The 19,731-nt window shown below is 45.9% G+C and overlaps 1 protein-coding gene across 3 annotated transcripts in view; it reads left to right on the forward strand.

Annotated features, from left to right (window-relative positions):
- The window catches only part of NRG2 (neuregulin 2), a 175,408-nt gene extending 158,779 nt beyond the window's left edge, over positions 1 to 16,629 (forward strand). For all 3 annotated transcript variants that reach the window (XM_064520722.1, XM_064520723.1, XM_064520724.1), the window contains exons 7-11: positions 6,581 to 6,683; positions 7,646 to 7,769; positions 9,253 to 9,380; positions 12,123 to 12,347; positions 13,990 to 16,629. In XM_064520722.1, coding sequence (XP_064376792.1) covers positions 6,581 to 6,683; positions 7,646 to 7,769; positions 9,253 to 9,380; positions 12,123 to 12,347; positions 13,990 to 14,647 — 1,238 coding nt within the window. In that variant the 3' untranslated portion in view covers positions 14,648 to 16,629. The remainder of the gene's footprint in view (positions 1 to 6,580; positions 6,684 to 7,645; positions 7,770 to 9,252; positions 9,381 to 12,122; positions 12,348 to 13,989) is intronic.
- Positions 16,630 to 19,731: the final 3,102 nt, after the last annotated feature.

Below are 19,731 nucleotides of genomic sequence, written 5' to 3' on the forward strand. Positions count from 1 at the left end.
TTGCAAGGGAAAGCCAGTATTTCTGTGCAGCAAAAGCAGTTCTTAGGTAAAATGTAGCAAATAAATCTGGATATCTCCAGGTTACAAATAAATCTTGTGTGTATGGTGATTTGGAAGAGCAGAGACCACTGTTGTGTACAATGATAACTGTGGAGAGTTTGAATGTTTATGTGGGAAAAACTTTTTTAGCTGAGACCTGTACCTGGAAAATTACTGAAATTCAGGAATGAAAATGACCTTTTCAACAGTGTTACCTGCATTATTGATTCATTAGGTAAACTGCATTTTGCTTAGCACTATCTCTGCAAGATGAATTGCAATCTTATTTCCAATGAATTGGAATCTGAATATAGATGCCCAATTTGTGCTTTTTTTCAGCATGCTTTTTTCTTTCTAAAGAAAGCAAAACCACAGCAGAAGTGAAATTTGGAAGATGACAGACCTGAGGGAAACTTTCAGAGCAATTTGTACTCTTAGATCTGCAAGGGATTCACTGTCTTGCCCAGGCAACTCATTACTTGCAATATCATTGGTAAAACTGCAGACCTGTTAAGAGGAGTACTCACACAATTTACATGCTATCAGGTGATTTACAGGCCATGCTGCCAGATGATGTGCATCTGAGACCAGACTTGAGATCATGGGCAGAAGGATTGAGCTTGTAATCCTAAGAGCCTCTTGCAAGTATTTGCACGAAGAATGGTGCATTTGTTTGCCAAATGTTCTTCTTTGGTGCACAGAACCTCAGGCAGAGGGGCATGTGAACCCATGTAGGACATATTCTGCCTGTAGAAAGTGAGTGGTTTTACAAGGTTCATGCAGACACTGTGTTTTGGCCTGTCTGGAGTCAGGAGTTGTTCCAGAACAAGTGTCCTTTTATTTTCCTGCCTAAACTCTGAATTCCATATCAGATACTAACAGACATGGCTCACCTCAAAAGAATTCATAATTAACTAAAAGAATTCATAATTAACTTCCACTGAAATTTGTTTGGATCTTTCTGTACATATAAGATAACCTCTGGTCGTAATTTGACATGCTCTGAAGCATACACTGTGTTCTGTGTTACTGCTGCTGAGCCTACAGAAAAGCTAAACTGCTTTAACTGCACAGTGTATGTGTTTGTATATTAGAGTTCGCTGACAGACCTGTTTTTCTTTTTCTCTTTCTCTTCCTTGTCTTCTTTCTGCATTGGCAGAGCATCTTGGATTTGAATTAAAGGGTATGGAACAACCATTCATTTGTTAATCAGAAGCCATTAAGAGCTGCCCACATTATATTTATGGCTTTAATGGGATGATTAAAAAATCAGCTGTTCTGCTCTTTTTGCTGGCACCAGGATAGATGTTTGGATTAAAAAAACAAACAAAGCGAAACACAAAATCTAAATGTAAACCTATAAAAATGCACGTGTATTTTTAGCAGCACTTTTTTCTTTGTTTCAAGCAGCAGCCTGGTGTGTGTGGCGTGACTGGGATGATCCAACTGCCATACGTTTCCTCATTCAACATGTTTTTGTGTATTTAACTGAAAAGCAGGAGTTTGTGTCAATCTGAAAGGTTGCCAGCAGACACAACATGGGAATGAGCAGATGTTCCAGGAACGGGAAGGCAAGTTTTAGGAAGCAGATCAGAGCTTTTATAACATTGCCATTCTGGATGCACAAATTTCCACTGCATCCTAGGAAAAGTCAGGAGGGTTTTGCCATTCCTTGTTCCCAAAGCTAACTACCTCTTCTAGTTCTTGACTAGGCAGAAGTTACTTGAAGGAGGGTGAAGAAGTTACTTGAATGAGCCAAGTTAGTCTAGAAAATAGTGAGCCTGGGGAAGTCAGCAGTCTCCTCACTGAGTGTGGAGGGCACTGAGTATGGAGGGCACACTGAGCTTCATGGTGGCTAGCTGAAGTTTGGAGAAGTGCTGCAGCATGCTTTTATTAAGTGTCCTCTTTGGGCAATTACCTTTCCTGTAAAGTTTCTCATATTAATTTTCGTTCCTTCTCCTCAGTCTGTTTTTAGAAAGTGTCTCTTGTGTAAGCACTTGGAAAATGGAAAAAATTCTTGGAAAAAATTCTTGAGCCTAGCTTTGCCCTGAGTACACACTAAGTGCAAAAGGGAGGGGTTGATCAGATGAGAGCAGAGAAATTTCTTTATCATTTAAATTAAAAATATTAGTCCAACAATGTCAGCCAGAACAGATCTTCGCATGAAGATGCCTTTGTTGCTAGATGTATAGAAACACAAATCTTTCATTTCTGTAGGCAAAATTCTCTTCCTGGGTCACTGAGGTAGAGGGACTTACACTAGCTGAATCTAGAGAAATTTGTCCCAGCCGGTTTTTGCATGCTGCCCCTCTGGGATTGGTATGTATCCTCCCAGCAGCTTGTTCCCTGCTGCAGAAAGCATGTGAATTCTGTGGCCAGGAGCTTCGGAGAAAGTGGTGCTGCTAATATTAATACACTTAAATAACCTTTAAAATTGAGGATTTTTGACATCCCTTTTTGGTTGACTTTTGTCCTCTTCCTCATCCATTCTCAATGTCATCGCAGACCTGTGCACATCCTGTTCCCAGTCTGCAGTCATCTCTTCTCTGCCGTCTGTCTTTCACTTTCATGTGTTGCTGTGACACCCATGGCTGGACTGTGATTCTGTCTACATTATGTGGCACAACATGGTTTGTTCATAGTATTCGTTGCTGTAGAATGACAATGCTGCAGATGAAGATGTGGTGTTTGTAGAGCATACAGACACAAATGGACAAGTCCTGCTCCAGAATCTTACCTTCTCAAACACAGAACTGTAGTATGCATTCTCTTACTTTCTTTTTGTCATTATCCAGATATTTTTGTGCAACTGTGTTATCAAGCATCAACTTTAATGAGACGTTATGAGCCAAGATAAATTATTTTCATGAGGTCATGTAATTTTTAGTTTTGCAGCAATGACGCACAGCCTCAGATTTTATTACTTCACATAACAGAGCTGTCAGTTCAGAGAACCTGATTCTGCATTTCTGATGCACCCAAACATCCCCCATATAATTTAGGTGGGAGGTCCAGGACAGCCAGATATGCCAGAATCAGGGTCTTATCCTGACATGCTCACCAGAACTGAGGCTAGGATTTGAGCCTTGCCTGAAAAATTTTGCCATGTAGGTAATGGTTAAGAAAAAAATGTCATGGTTTTGATGTCTTTGCTTTCTTCCTCCTTCCTGTCTTCCCTCCACACCCTCCACTATGATTCAAAGGGAAGGGAATTTATACTTGGAAAAAAAGGTTTTGTAGCAAAAAAAATGCAGTTGTTCAAAAAATCTTTGAAAAAAATTGGCTTCATGGATGGGGCCATGGTGAAAATTGATCTCTTATCCCCTTTTTTGTAAACCATGAAGAAGTATAGCTGGATAGCAGCAAAATTCTGCTCAGTGCCATTCATAACAAGGACATCATCCTACCTGATTTTCCTGATTGTGATAAAATGTCTTAAAATCCTTGGTCTACAAATTCAGAAGGCGCTTCATGAGGATGCATAATCTCGCCCACCATTCTGCTCTGCCCATACAGCAACACATGCTGGTGATCACATGGGAAGCACATTTCTGGCTTCCTATGCAGCTTTATTAAAAATTGTTGTGAAAAAGAAACTGTCAGAACTCTTCAAAACTCTGCAGACTATGGTTAGCTTCAGACTGAGGTCTGAAAAGCTGTCGGGTTAAACTTTCCCTCCCTTTAAAACCCAGATTAACGCATGCCACATACTGCAGGAGAAAGGCCTTTCTTTCCCCAGAATTACGTTATGCTCCTGTAGAAATGTGTTCATACTGATTAGCACCAGCTTGTGAAAAAATCCACTGAATGCATGTGCATTTTGAGCTGGCAGGGCTGGAGCAGCTAATCCCAGCAGCTCAAGAAGGAGGAGTTCCTCAGCAATACCAAGAGGGGAGGCTGAATCCCTGAAGAGTGCTGCTCACATCAGCCAAAAAGTAGCCCCACTTGCCTACTGCATGTGCCTGATAGCCAGGGGTACACCAGCTCTTTCTTTACCCCAGGCATTGGTCGTCAATGAAACTGTCCTAACCTTGGGGGCCTCAGGCCCATGTTTCCTCTCTCATTTCTCCAGTTTGATGGCTTCCTAAGCTGGGCTGGGCAGTTGCTGTAGCGATAGCAGTGAGAACGCTGACAAACTAGAAGACTTGGAACACCTGTCTGAAGGAGAGGGCTGCACAGCTGAAACTCAGATCTCAAAGGCATGCAAGAGCAAGCACACTTCTCTGCCATGGTTGCTGATGCCTGGAATCGGGCATCCATGCAAGGGAAATAAGTAGCTGAAGCAGGTATTCCCACCTCAGGGTGAGTTTTTTGCACAAAGCAGTCCCATTTGGTTCCTCGTAGTAAAAGCCAAAAAGTAGATGGTCAACCAGCACCCAAGTTCCCCTGTATGACCAGGTCCCAGGTACATATCTCTGTGCTATGGCTGGCTCTGGCACTGAGGAGTTGCAGCCTAATGGTAAAACTGCTGCAATGCAATAACTCTCAGCCAAAGCAAGAAGTGCGACCTGTCTTTCTTGGAGAACTGGCCCACAATGGCCATGGAAGCTGGAGCTTGGGAGATTCTTAGTTGTCCACCTCTCTAGAGGATGGTGATGGAAGAGGTACCTTTTCTCCTATTGGTGTAAGTGAGATACAGAAAGGACAGAATAGGTAAGATGAGTTGGGCTCTCCTCTAGGTGCTCTAATCAATGTCTTTTGGCCAAATGCTCCCTCTTGATCAGTGGAGTGGAACACTGTGGACATTGCCTTCCAGGCAACTCCTCCAGTGCTTTAAGAGCCCCATGAAGCTAAGGGCCAGTGTGCAAATAAAATGGATGGAAATTTGTTTCTCTCTTTAGACTGCTTTTGGACATAGTGCAAAGCAAAGCACTAGTGACTGTGTATTGTATCTTCATGTTAGGGCTGTCTTTGTCAGCCTCTGGCTTGGCATACCTTTCTTCACACCCTTTTTGAGAACTCAGAAAGAGATATGCATTTTTCCTAGCACTTTATTTCTTACAGAAATTCATTTACCTTCCTGAAATGTCACACTGAGATTGGCCAAAGAACCAGTTATCTGGAATGTTTTATTATGTCCCCCCCCCCCCTTTTTTTTCTTTTTCTTTTTTTGCCTAAGTCTAAACCTTGGGTGTGATGCTGGTACCTAAAGACAGATCTGTTTCTCTTCTGGTTTTGTCTGCCATTGTTTGATAGCACTAGGGAATGTCAGATAGTCCATTGGAAGTATTTAGTGTGGCCTGGTGAAACATACCCAGCACAGCAACCATGGCATGAAGTTAATTGCCTAATCTGCATGAAAAAATATTTCAGTGAATACTAAAGAAGGCGCAAACCCCAATGACTTTATGATTAACACATAGTATAGGAGCACAAGGACATTGATCATAGCCACTGAACTAAAATGCTCATGGCTGCTATGGACTGAATCCTTCTCTCAGTCACCCAGTTGGAGGACCAAGGTGCCTTTGCACAGTATAAGAGGTGCCCTTGCCACGCTGAGGTGTAGTTTACTTACACAAATTTGGTGCAGGTGACCTCCTAGCATTTCTCTGGAGTTTTAATTAATTTGGATGAATTACCTCACTTCCAGCGTGGTCTGGATTTTGATGCAACTTACTGATTTTTCTGGTTTGAAAGGTAGTCCATGAAAAATGGTGATATTTGACAGAAGCAGTAGCATGCTGCTTGAATTCCAGCTGTGCATCTGAGTTACTTGGTACAGTTGGGATGGTCCTGTCTCTCAGATAGCACAGGTGTTTAGGATGCAGTTGTCAGGAGAGTAACTATAGTGAATGTTCAACTTGGCAATGAATTAATTGCTTCCTAGGGTTTTGCTGAAAATCCATAACTGTAATTTGTTACCGTATTTTAATTACTTCGCTCCCTTTTCTTTGTCTAATATCCTATTGCTTTTCCATCCTCATTCTGCTTTTGACTGTTTTAGGATGTCCCTTTCAGCACCTACATGTTTTGGAGCCAGTTGTTTCGCAGTTGCTAGAACACCTGTAAGCTCCAGAGCAGGCAGCTGCTGCAAACGAAAAGGTATTCTGGCTCCAGCAGAGCAGACAATGATAGACTGGAGCCTGTGATGAGAACATGACAGGGCAGTGCATGTATTTGGTGAGTGTGGGAGTGCACGGGTACTTCCGTGTTACATTACTAAGTTGCTGAGAAGGGGGGATCTGATGGAAAGGAAAGAGGAGTTGCGGAGCTTTTTGAGATTAGTCACAGAATTTTTCTAGGAGAAAAGAAAGGAAGGCAAAAAGTATTTTTGAGCTCAGAAGGGAAGAGCTACTGAATGAGAAAGGGAGAAGGTACAGAAAGAGAAAAGGAGCAAAGATCTCTTGAGGAGTGAGTAAGGTTAGGCCAGCTGATCTCAGGTTTGGGGCAGCTGTTAGACATGGTCAGTGGATTGGTTAGAGATTGGATAGTGTCCTGTTTTGTGTCTGACCCTCACACGGTGCTGGTTCCTGTGGAGCCAGGTGCATCCTTGGCACTGGAGCCCATTTATAACTGATTTTTCTCTCTCCATTTGCAGAAGCTGAAGAGCTTTACCAGAAGAGAGTTTTAACCATCACTGGAATCTGTGTTGCCTTGCTTGTTGTGGGCATTGTCTGTGTGGTAGCATACTGTAAAACCAAGTGAGTATGGGTGGTTAACAGACAATGACAAGTTAGAGGTTATTGGGTGGTAGTGTTCAGGCTGCACTTTCACACTGTTCACCCAAGAGGATATTTCAAGGAGATGCTGTGCTATGTTATTCCCAGCCAGGTCTCATGAAAGAGGTCACTGAAGCAACCTCCCAGACTGAACCTGAGCAGAACATTTTCTTGGGACCGTTTGCCTATACTCCGAATCAGCATTGCTTCTCCAAGCTAGGCTATGTCATGTGACTGGGAAAAGCCAGCTTATAAGCCAACAGCCTGTCACCTGACAGCAGAAGCACACTGGGCTGTGACCCAGGAGCTCTAGGCTCAGCTGTTTACATTCAAGGGACTTTCAGAGCAATTACAATTGAGCAAGAGGCTCAGGAACCTCTTACAGCCAGTGTTCCCTGCCTGACAAGTACCTTTTCCCCACTTAGCATGTGCCTCGCCTGGGTTCAGGGTGCCTTTTCACCTCCTTGGGGCAAAGGGGACCTTGTGGAGTGCATGCCCTGCCAGGGACATGGGGAGGCTTTTTCATTTTATCCTTAATGCAATTCAAGAATAGTGCCTTGCTGCCATGGAAAAGCTATGGCCTGCTTCCCCTTCCCTTCTCCTCACTCTTCTCCTCAGGTCCCAGCTCCCTGGTGCCCCTAGCTCCATTACAGTGTGATGGGCCTTGTCTTGCAAAAGGGGACCCTGGACCCAGCTTCCCAAGTTGCCTGTGATGACAAACACATTGTTTTGGAAAAGCAGCAGAAGGTGACTAATGTTGAATGCCCTGCTTCTTTCTGTGTGAAGCTTTCAACAAACACAGTGAAAACATCTAGTCTGTTCAAGACATGAATGAAAACATGGTTGTTGCCTCCTTTATTGTCAGCTTACCCCACATGTCTCTGGGTGCAGAGACCCCCATGAAATTAACTCTCTCAATAAATTTTTTTCTCTCTTTTTTAAAGGAAACAACGAAAACAAATGCATAATCACTTACGACAGAACATGTGCCCTGCCCATCAGAACCGAAGTCTTGCAAATGGGCCAAGCCATCCACGTTTGGATCCTGAGGAAATCCAAATGGCTGATGTAAGACTTTTTATTTCAATCTCCCTGAAGTTTACTGAGTGATCATTTTTCTGCCAGGATGTGATGGATGTGTATGTGTACATCCCCGTGTGCATGTGCACATGCTTTGCTAGAGAAACAAAACACTAAGAAACCTGAATGAAAAGATGAGATTCTGCACAGTTTCAAAAACAAAATATGAAGAGAAATATCATCTTAGTTTGAAGCACTGAGGATGAGATTAAGGCATTCAGGATATACTGGGTTTGATGAATCAAGTGTGATTCTCCTTGTGAGAAGTTCCTGATGTTTCCTGTTTATTAAGCTAACCCATCAAGCCTTACTTTGCAGCGTGACAAATATGATCAGAAGCACTAGGGGGCTGGAGCTGCTGTGGTGAATGTGAAGTGCTGAAGCATGTCATGGTGGTCTGGTCAACGCTGCATGCACCCACCTGCCTTACCAACAGCAGCTTCTTGTGCAAGCTGGGATATCCCCATGGGATGCCAGTGCCATGCCAACAGGAACCATCTAATAATTTAACACCAGATTCAGAAAAGCAGCTCAGTGATTCTTAACTTCAGTCATGTGAGAATCCCATTGAACTTTGTGAACTCAATAGAACTGTCAACATGCTTAAGTGGCTTGCTGGACCAAGCCATTAAAAGGAATCAGAAAAAGGGAGGGGCAAGAGCCAGACTCAAACCAAAATGAACTCCCTCTGGCCCGAAAGGTTGGCAATTTCCCGACTTCTGAACATTTGCCTTGGAAATTTCCTTTTGCCTTCCCTTAGCATTTTCTGTCTGCAATAGTTTGTGTGCCATGCACAGGTATGCCAATTCCTGATGGAAATGAGTACAATGAATCAGTTACAAGCTCTGACAAGTCACCCTTTGAATTAAACCTAGCTAGGTGAAGAGCCAGCCACAAAGGCAGAGGGAAAATGAATTTGTAAGAGTTACAGCCCAAAACTCTGAAAAATTAACGCCTCCACAAAGCGTAGTCTGTCTTTAAAAAAGCAGGGCTGACCCTGAAAAGAGATGTGGTTGCTCATTTCTAGATGAAGGAGTAACTCAGTATAAATTTTTGGATTACACCTAATGTTTCTGTACGCCTTGTGTCCCTGACAAATCTCGTGTGGCTCTCTTTTTCCTGGTACTCTGGAGGGTGTTAACCTCCTGCAAGTAGAAGTGGATTTCTGCTCAGTAGCATCAGGCACATGTGATAGTGTGGTACCACTAGCCATCTTGGGAGTCCCTTGGACACTTCATACGCTTCCACAGCCTTCATGCCATAGCCCCTTCCCAGCGTTCAAAGCACAGAGGAAGAGCGGGGCCGCTGCTCTGTGTTTTCTAACCCTCCTGCTTCTTCTCTCAGGGTGTGGAGCTGCAGGGTTCACTTGGTTCTCATATGATTTGACCAGAAATTATCTAGGCAGCAGAATTTGGCTGTGGTAATGTTGGCAAGCTGCTGGCTGACCTCTGCAATTCTCTGTATTTTACAGTACATTTCTAAGAACGTTCCTGCCACTGAACATGTGATCCGAAGGGAAACAGAGACAACCTTTTCAGGAAGTCATTCCTGCTCCCCATCTCATCACTGCTCCACAGCCACTCCAACTTCCAGCCAGAGGTGATGTATACCATTTTGCCCTCACCTCTTGCTGTCTGCCTTAGGATATTGGAAGACTCAAAGCCAGTAAAAAGTTGTCCTTTAACCTCCCCATTTTTGCTTAATGTTTGGCAGTACACTGTCATAAAAGCCCTGTGTGCAGTGCAGATGTTTGCTCACACAGCAAACATGTTAGTGAGAGGTGTGGAAAGGTGTGATCCTTGACCTGCAGCAAGGTGCCAGCAGGAACCTGCAACACCTACATAGCTGCACACTGGGAGTAAATGAAGTTGTACTTTCACACCTTGAACAGACAGAAACAGGAAGATGTATCCAACACAGGTTTTTCAATTTGTATTTGCAATCAGGCTGGTCACCTGCAATAATTCATTAAGTGCATACATGTTATTGGTTGCATACTTGAGTATATTTGAGAATATATTTATATTCAGAGTATATTTGCCTGGTGTAAGGAAAAGTGCTATAAATACCACAAAATGTTTTGGCCAATACCTCAGAGTTAGGGTCTGACTTGGTAGTCACCGTTATTCATGAGAATCTAAAAAAATGTGCTATTTATCACAGTCCAAAAGATTTGCTTTAGAATCTCAGTGTCTAAGATTTTTGTCATCTCCTTCACTGGAAGTCTTTCTGAAGCTCTCAGGACAAACCTGGGCCATCAGAAGAGTATCAGTAATTCTTGCTACACAGGATGAGGCATAATTTTTTCACATTTTAAAATAGCCATCGAGGAAGGAGCATCATGGCTTAGAGGCTGAAGTTTTGACTGTTTCTGAGAGCATTTAAATTGCTCATGGAGTTTCACCATTTTTACAGTATCCAGAAAAGTCCTTCAAATGCTCTAGAGAAAGTCCTGCACTGTTTTGAGTTTGGATGTTCTGGTTCTTCCTCTTATGGGCTGCTAGTGACTATCATGCTTCTTTCAGTAAGTGAAGATATTTCCCTAGGAGACCACTTGCCTTTGAAATCTGACTGTGAGGTACAGATGAACCATATTTATATCCTGCTAATGAAGTATAAATCACATGCATTGACTTTATAAATCTAAAGATGTCCTGGCTCATTTACCTCATCAACATGATGTGTTTGTCTGCTTTCATCCAAGAAGCAATGAATCCTTCCAGGTAAAGCTCAAAGATGCCTCCTGGCAGGTTTCTTCAGTGCTGAGGCATTCTGTTAGGCTTCCAAACCAGTGTGGGACAGTGGCATGGAGCTAGTGCCACAGGGTTGCATGGGGAGGAGCAAGTACTGTCAGGGTACAATGCATTTGACCAATTTCAGATATCAGATTTCAGGTGAATTCCTCCCCAGGCTCTGGGGGCTAAACCTCCACTAAGTATAGGGGGAGCAGAGAATGACTTGCTCAGGTGGAAATGGTTATTTTTAGCCAGTCAGATTCCACCCCCTGTGAGTTAGACAGCATGTTTTCCAGGTTTTTTTTGAATTTGTGTGTTGCAGCTCAACCCTGGCCAGGTGTGTGCAAGCTTAAGCCAGGGGCACAGAGGCTCCCATGCCTGCAGGGCTGTAGCTCATTGGCCTTCCACACTCACTTCAAAGTCCTGAGTCCCCAGGGCCATCTTTGGGCACCTCCTAAATATAAAAAGGTGTGTCTGGAGGGCAGCATTAGCACATAACAGCTGTGAGGAAGCACCTATCTTGCACAGCCTCTGGTCCTGGCTACCTGCCACCTAATTTTCCTGAGTCAAGTGCAGTCAGCAGGTGTTTCTTGAAGTCATGCCAGAGGCAAACTACTGACATAATCAGGTTCCATTTTACTTGATCAGCATCTCTAATGAGGATGCCGTTTGAAGTTTTAAATGAAGATGGTGGTTGCAGCTGAGCATGTGCCTAGAGCCATCAATAATTAACAAGTGCTTGGGAAGCCTTAATGAGGCCTGCAAGCCCCCACGCAAAATCCTCTGCTGGCACAACTGCCTTTAGTGCAGTCTGAGAGTATAGAAGTATTGCTTTCAAGGATCACGTGTTTGCGCTATGGAGGGTGGCCAGCTTGGTGGCCATGGTGTGTGAAGTGCTGGTTTTGTGTGCATAGGGCCCGTGCTTCCCCGGTGTGTGCTTGTTACATATCTTCTTCACACCAAGCCTGGGACAGGGGGATTTCCAAGGGCTGAGCAAGGACTACCCACCGTATTGTAGTCTTTGCCTAATTCTTTGAAAGGGTTTTCCTCCTAAAAATCTTTTATAAACCAGTGGAAATTGGGCGTCTAGGTCTACCTTTGACATGCCTTTCTTCATTGGTTAGGCAGTAGTTATGAGTCCTCCTATCTGACTCCTTTCTGGTAGCATTTCTGAAGGGAGCTGTCTCTTGGCAATGCATGCAGGTGGCGCACTTGAAATCCTTTGCAGACTCGCCTTGGCATTGGCAGTGGATAGCTGCACACCCAAAGTGCTTTGCAAGCACAAAGCAGAATTCCTCAGGCCTCCCTTCAGACTCTGTCCCATTCTGTCCCTGGCTGTCAGAAGATGGTGGTGTTAAACTGGTGGTCTGTACTGGTTTGCTTTTCTGTACTCTCTAATCATGCCTTCAAGAAGCAGCAAAGAAAGGTAATAAAAGGTCAGTTTGAGAAATCAGACTTCCCTAGCCAGATATATTCCAGTGAAACAGAGAAAAGGAACATGAAAGCAGAGCACTGAGTATGATCTGCGCCTACATATGGCTTTTTGTAGCAGTCCTTGGTGGGGATTTCTTGCTCATTGTTTGTCCATGTATGGTTTGATCCACAGACACGAAAGCCACACGTGGAGCTTGGAGCGGACAGAGAGCTTGACTTCAGATTCCCAGTCAGGGATAATGCTGTCCTCCGTGGGAACCAGTAAATGCAACAGCCCTGCATGTGTGGAAGCTCGGGCCCGCCGTGGGGCCGCATACTGCATTGAGGACTCGAGGAGGCCCATGATGCAGTATCGGGATTCTGTGGATTCTCTGCGGGACTCACCACACAGCGAGAGGTCAGGTTCGACTGCTTCATGCTGCCCAGGTGCAGCAGATTTATATAATGCCTGTCTGTGCTGGACACAAAAGTATTTGCCTCCAGGAAGGTCAGGCACTAGAGCAGCAGTCTCATGATAGCCCAGGCAAAACTCCAGCTCTGGTACTGACCACAGGAAACCACTGCCCCAAGAGCAGAGTCTGGCATGACTGAGCTCTCTGGAGAACACAACTGCAGAGATGTGACTCCATCAGCTAGCGAGAGAGAGTGACAGACAGCCTCTTCTTCAGGTCTGGTTTACAGTGGTGCAGAACCACATCTCCGCCCTTGCTCCAGCTTTTTGTGTGGTAGGAGTGGCCACGTGGCAACTTTCAGATGTATTTGTATACTCCTCAGGGCAATATGGCTTGTTCCTGGGGCAGAGGAGAAGGATGACATCTCCTGCTCCTTCTTGTTCCTATTCCCCAGTCCATTCAAACAGGCTGGCCCTGCTCACGCAGACATCTACTTCATGAGATACTGAGTGAGGACAGGGAGACATGGACATCTGACTAGCCAGGGAACCTGGGCAGCCTGAAATGAACAGGCGAAAGGCAAATTGACAGTATTGAGTAGAAGTGAAAGCTGCTCCTTAGAAAGAGGTGACACCAAACAGAAGGCTCTTTGGAGAGGGACTACATCAGATCTGAGATGTCACACTGGTGCTGTTGCTAAAATAAAAGAAAGCTGGTAGATGCCTTTTTAGATAGAAGGTTTTTGCTAAGTATGAGGAAGCAATACCTAGCTGTGGCCTGGAGGGCCATGGAGGGGGCATTTTGGGGACTCTTCTTCACAGATAAGCCTGGCAGCTCTAGAGGGCTTCCAGAGAACAGCTGTCAGGCTTGACTTGGGCAGCTAGGAGATGCTGCAGGATTTGTAGTGATGCAGGATGAAAATTGCCTTAGCTCAGGTAAAAGTTAGGAGGCAAGGTAGAAAATCCAAGGCCATGGACATTTCTAAGACTCCTGCATGGATTTCAAGGATAGCCTTAAAGTAGGTGATTTCAAGTCATACTGGAGATGGTGGATCAAGCTATGGCTGAGTAAGTGAAGGATCTTCCAACACTCATGAATATAGGTCTGATTCAGCAAGGTGTTGTGCTTTTCCCCAAGGTTTGAGAGGGGATGGTCTGATCATTCTGCGGGACTGGGCCCTGCACCTTATCCTGTAGCAAAGGAAGTACATCTCAGTTCAGCCGGCATGAAAGTTCCTTGAGAACCACTTCACTATGGCTTCTGTGAATGGCGGATGATGATCAGTCTGTGAAGCTGTGATGTGCTGGTGCCAGAGTGAGCTCAGAATTGCCAGCCCCGTTCACACTGCCCCGTATACCGCAAAGGGTTTGGGAAGCACATTGACTGAGAGGGTCCCTTGGGAGAGCCAGCCCTGGGGAGAACTGTGCACAGGTACCTAAACATCCACTGTTGCGAGCAGCTCATATTCCCTTGGGCATTGAGATGGGAGGTCCCTCTGCACAATTCCCCTGGGTGATGCTGTGCTCCAAGAGCAAAGGTGCGTTGGAGGCCCTGTGTGCCCCAACACTGCATATCCAGCAGAGTGGAGCTGTAGGTGGAGAGCTTTTTGGTTGTCCAGGGTCCAAATGGAGGTGTTGCTTCTTTCAGGTACGTGTCGGCCTTGACCACACCAGCACGCCTTTCGCCCGTTGACTTCCAGTACTCTATCGCTGCGCAGGTGCCCACTTTTGAGATCACCTCTCCCAACTCCGCGCATGCCGTGTCCTTGCCCCCGGCAGCCCCCATCAGCTTCCGTGTGGAGGAACAACAGCCCCTCCTGCGACGGTACCAGGTCCCCTTCCAGGACATGCAGAGATACGACAGCTATTACCAAAGGAAGACCTACCTAAATGACAGCATGGGAAGCCTGCCCTCCAGCCCCTTCCGCATCACGGAGGATGATGAGTATGAGACAACACAAGAGTATGTCACAGCGCTAGAGCAGCCAAAGAAAACAGCCAGCAGCAACAGGCGGTGGAAAAAATCCAAACTGAACGGGCACATCTCTCACAGAGCCAGAGCAGTCCGGGACTCATTCTCCTTGAGCAGCGCCTCTTACAGCGAGTCTGACGAGGAGCTTGTGGCCGAGAGCACCCCATTCCTAAGCATTCAGAACAATGACGCAATGAACACAGATTCACCCCCGCTCTATCGGCCAGGTGACAGCCGGACTTACTATTCCTACAGCAGACACAGCACTCATGGGGAAAGCGGTCAGAGCAGCTTGACACACACGACACCCAAACAAGATCCGGATCCTCTCTAGAAGTCTCACAAACTCACACACCCACAAACACACCTGTATGGAAAAGGCTGAGAAGGGAGACAAAACAAATAAATAAATATTTTTATTTTATATAAAAGAGGAAAAAATATAACAAATAAAATGTTTTATTTTCATTTTAGCAAAGTTGTCTTATAATAGCTACCGGCAAAGACTTTTTTATAGGGAATCTCTATTTATATGTAATGTCTTGATTTACAGCTTCCGAGAAAAAAAAGTAAAAATAAAAAAAAAAACAAAGAAACAAGAACAAACAATAAAATTAAAAAAAAAGGTGGGCCAATTTTTGACTACTTAAAAATAGAAAATAAAACTATCGTGGTGCCTTTTGCTGTATGCTAGTGCTGGGATTCATGCCGAGGATTCTGTTTCAGTAGCATTTTTAAGATCATAGATTTTTTGGGGGAGATGACATGTCATAAGGGCGCTTTTCCATTCAAAGAAAACAGCCTCTCCACTTTGCCCCGTACCTTGCTCTTAATGATCTTATTCTTTATGGTATCATTTAAGCACTCACTGAGGACATGAGTGGGAGCGTTTCCATTACCATGTCTGATGGGGATCTGTCTTGCCCTGTAAAATACTTGTGTATTTGCTTATATCAGGAGAAAAAGAAACACAACAGCACCATACTGGAATGCAGAAATATTGTTTCTTTTGCAACACAGGTAGGAAAAGAAAATAAAATCATACAGTAGCAGCAGTCCTTACAATATAGCTCTCAACCTTCGGCCATTTCATTCCTGGATCTGAAGTTAGGCTGATTCAGTTTGGCACAGGTTTGTAGTCAAATAAATAAAACATTTAAATGAATGTTGTGAAATAATATCTGGTTACATATGGTTGAATCCAGTTCATTGAAGCCAACATTTATAGATAAAGGAGATGGCACTATGCAGTGATCCCAACAAGGCGCTCTCAATTTGGCAGACTGGTTGAGGTATCATATGGGCTGCAGCGCTGCATAGGCTGCATTGCCATATTGGCCATGGTGCCATACTGGTTGTGGTGTCTTATTGGCCATGGTGCTGAGTGGGCCATGGTGCTGTGTTGTCCACAGTGCCATATGGGCTATGGTGCCATATGTGCTGCGGTGCCATATGGGCTGTGGTGTGCGCCATGGTATCATATGAGCTGTAGCGCCATATGGGCCATAGCACTGTATCTACTGCGATATCGTAAGTACTGCCATCAGTCCAAGGTCAGGCAGGGTCCTGGGGAGGACGGTGGGCTCTGCAGGCTCTGTGGTGCAGAGGCAGCTGGTGGTACAGTTGCCCAGCCACCCCTGAACACTGCTACGAGGCAGCTGCTGGCAGTGCTCCCCTGGCGTTTGGCAGGAGCTGGAGCACTTTTGGCTCCACTAGTAGCCACTGCATTGTCCAGGAAAGGCAGCAGGCCCTACATGAGGGAACTCAGTGAGTGGATTCTTCTGTATCACTGTGCGGTATATTGTAAAGACAGTTGTTATTGTAATGCCCCTGTGTCCCGTAAAAACTTTCCATCGACGATGGATGTTGTGTTTCTGAACTTGGAGCAGCTCTAGCCATTGGGTCTGTGGCGCAAAGAGACAATCCTGCGTGTCCAGGTAGCAGAGCATCCCCCGTGGAAGCGCCCCTCTCTCCTCAGTTCTCTGCAGCAAACCTGTTTACATTGTAGCCTGACTTTTTTCTTTTTATATTTTTACTTCTGCATGTCCTTTGCATTTCAGATACTGTAGATTGGATGCATGGTGAAGCTGTGACTGAGAAGATAATACAACAATTGACAGTGTATTTCATTTAACTTTTAGCAATAAAGTAACTAAAACCCCTATTCCTCACCCATGATGGGGTCAGATAGAAAACTCTGCTAATTTGTCATAAGATGATTGTCAAAGTTTGCTCTGGATTGTCTGAATGTCAGAACTCTTGACTGTTTAACACTTGAACATTTTTTTATATTATAAATAAAATAAGAATAACAAACTGTGGCCAGCATTAATCTCATAGGCAAGTTGGGTGCAAAGGGGAAGCTGTGGCATGTACTGTACACACAGTCCTACAGGCATTTACTACCTTGCTGAAGGGAGTCAAACCTTTCAGAGGTGGGTAGTTTTTTACTTGGCATGGATATTTGCTCTTCACTGCAGGGCTTGGGAGTTGAGGTGTACTGAGTGGGTGAGGTGAGGTGAGGTGAGGTGGGTTGATGTCACCCCACATCTCCCACAGGGAAGCCATTCATGCTTTGCTTGCAGACAGGGAGAGCCTCCTTCACCCCATTTATGGAAGCTTTCTGTTGTGCCCAAAAAGGCTGGAGACACATGGCCACATGCTTCACATGCTGGCACTGATTTCAGTGATGTTTGCAGCAGTGAAGACGTGCTGGGTTCAATTTTGGATGTGCTGTGGCACCAAGCAACATTTGCCAGGCTGCAAAGCAGGCCCTGCCTTCAACTCCTCCACAGCAAGCCTCTGCCCCAACCAGCTGTCACAGAGGGCAATCACTGAGAACATGGCTTCATTACAGGAAACACAATACCTGAGGTTACACCATGGTGTCCCACAGCTCAGTTCAGCTCTGACCCCACCCCATTGCCTCTAATGATCAACAGGTGCCCAAAAGTCCCAGCTGAACTTGCCCAGTGGAAGAGGGACCTCTTACTCATTAGTTTCTGCAGGTGAAGACCTGTCTGAGCCAACTCCACAGAAACATACAGAGCCAGGGGGCAAGTCCCTAATCCCTTTGCCTTTTCACAGCTGGGACCCAGAAGAGATTGGTGGGGTTTTGAACCCTGAGCCTTCCATTCCCAAAGCAAGAACACAAGCAAGAATTCATCAGGGCTGTGCCATCTCTATGTGACACCTCTTTCTCTCTGTGCCCCCAAGCTGAGGTTTGTCCCTCCAGCCTTGATCCCACAATGCCCATGTAGGGAACACAGTGAAATTGGGAGTGACAGCAAGGTGATGGCCATGCCAATAGCAAGGCTGGATGGCTGAGCTGCCTGCCCTGATACACCCAGGATGCCCATCACCTCAGAGCTGGCCTGTCTGCCTACCCTGAACCTCCATCGCACATGCTGTGGGGTCTCCAGCCAAACCAGAGGGCTCAGCACCGCACTCTAAATAAAGGCATTTCAGTGCTGATTTCCCAAAAGGATAAAGGCTGGATCCTGCCCTCCTCCCATGCATCCTGTGCAGCGTCTACCCTGCAAACCTACAGCAACCTGCAAGAGGTCATAGATGTCTAGGGCTGAGGGATATAGTGGTAGAGTTGAGTCCTGGTTCAGATGCAGTTTTGCCATTTAACTTTTGGACACATCAGGTCTGCACAGCCCCAGTACTTTCTGGGTGAAAGTAGCAGTGCCTGGTGCTGAGCTGCTTTCGGTGCCGCAGGATTGGTGCTTTGCTTGGCCACACAGCTCTCCACTTTTCTGTCCTCTCCTGGGGCAGGCTGTGGCTGCCCATTGCCCTCAGTTCCCCAACTCACCTCCTCCAGCAGCTCTTGGAGCATGGTAAGATGGACAAGAATGGGCAAAGTGTACCCAATCTGCTGGGGGAGACACACATGGGAGGTCACTCAGGGTTAGGATTCACGTGAAGATCAGTCACACAGAAGGGAGGGATGGGACCATCCCTTTCTCCATGCCTGTGTGCATGTCTGTGAGTTGGCAATCTCTGTTCCTGGAGAAATTCCAGCTGGGGCTGGCACAGGGTTGGTACTGCAGCCACATCCGCATTACAGGCACTCTGCAGCCCTCAGGCCTTCTGCTGCTGTGCTCCAGGCTGGAGGCACAGAGCAACAGTGTGGCACAATCTCAGGAGTGCTCAGGGTGGCTGCTCAGTGCTGGCCTTTGCTGTTGCTGCTTGCTTACTGGGTTTCTTCAGAAGGGAGCTGTGGCTCAGTGCTAGCCCAGGCAGAAAGATGTTTCATTGCCCCAAGATTCACAGGAATCTGCAATGCGCTGCATCTGCTGAGGCACCTCTAGCTCTGAGCCATGGCAGCCTCATGATTTCTCATAGTGATTTCTTGTTTAACGTGCCCCTCGTTTCCCATAATTGTGTTCTATATTTGGAGGCAATCGTACTACTTTAATTCTCTTTCCAATTGCCTCTAAAGGAAGCCTGGGTCTCCTTTTCCCCAGCCTGGTTTATTTTTAGAGCCCTCATCTCCAGCCATGTGTATTGCTAGGGTTTGGCCATAAATATTTGACAGCAGTTTTCACAGGTTGGGGGAGCCACCAAAGCCTCCTGTTAGCTTTGCTCTGCATGTACGATGCCTTGGCCGCCCTTCCTGGTGGGGAGGGAACTGCTTTGCTGACACAGACTGAGTGACGTATGCAGAAGAGCAACATCAGATTCTGGCTTTGGGATTGCAAAGTGTCCCTGGGCCTTCATCTTTTTTCTCCCGCAGCCTGTCAAATGGATACCACCTGCATCAAAGTGCTCACATCTATATTGCTGCTAACAGGTGCTGATGGGAGCAACTGGATACATTATACAGTCTCCATCCTCACTCCTCCCCAGAGGGCTCACAGTTCAGTGGGAAGGTTCCAGCTCTTGGCTAGAGTGAGCAATGGCAGCCCTGGCCCAGAGTGTCACTAGACAGGCCAAGCACTGCTTAGTGTGGACTGTGAGGTGAGGGCTGGTTTGGCTTGGCTTCTCAGAGTGGTGCAGCGGTTGCTATGTGCAGATGCGGAGAAGATGGGGTGGGGACACAGGTGCAGGGAGTCTGGGGGGTAGTGTCCCAGGACTCTGCAGCTGAACCAGGGTCAGGGTGTGCAGCTGCCCGGGGACACTTACTGGGAATGGGATCAAACAGCGCGACTGGCTGACTTTGTTTGGGAGGGATCAAATGTTGTGAGAAAATGTACAATACAGTGAAAGGGGGAGGTAGTCTGAGAAGAAGGAGATGGCTCTTGTCCACAGCTTCTGGGACCAAAAGTGCAGATTCAGGCCATCAGCTCAGGAAAGACCCTCTACAATGAATTTCTTGGCAGGCTGTGTCTGGGAGAAGGGACCTGGCAGATAGGTCACGCTGAAATAACACAGGTAGGAGATGCTGTTTGGGACCAGGAACAACTGAGCTGC

This window comes from Dromaius novaehollandiae, chromosome 15, assembly GCF_036370855.1.
Source record: "Dromaius novaehollandiae isolate bDroNov1 chromosome 15, bDroNov1.hap1, whole genome shotgun sequence".
Taxonomy (NCBI): Eukaryota; Metazoa; Chordata; class Aves; order Casuariiformes; family Dromaiidae; genus Dromaius; species Dromaius novaehollandiae.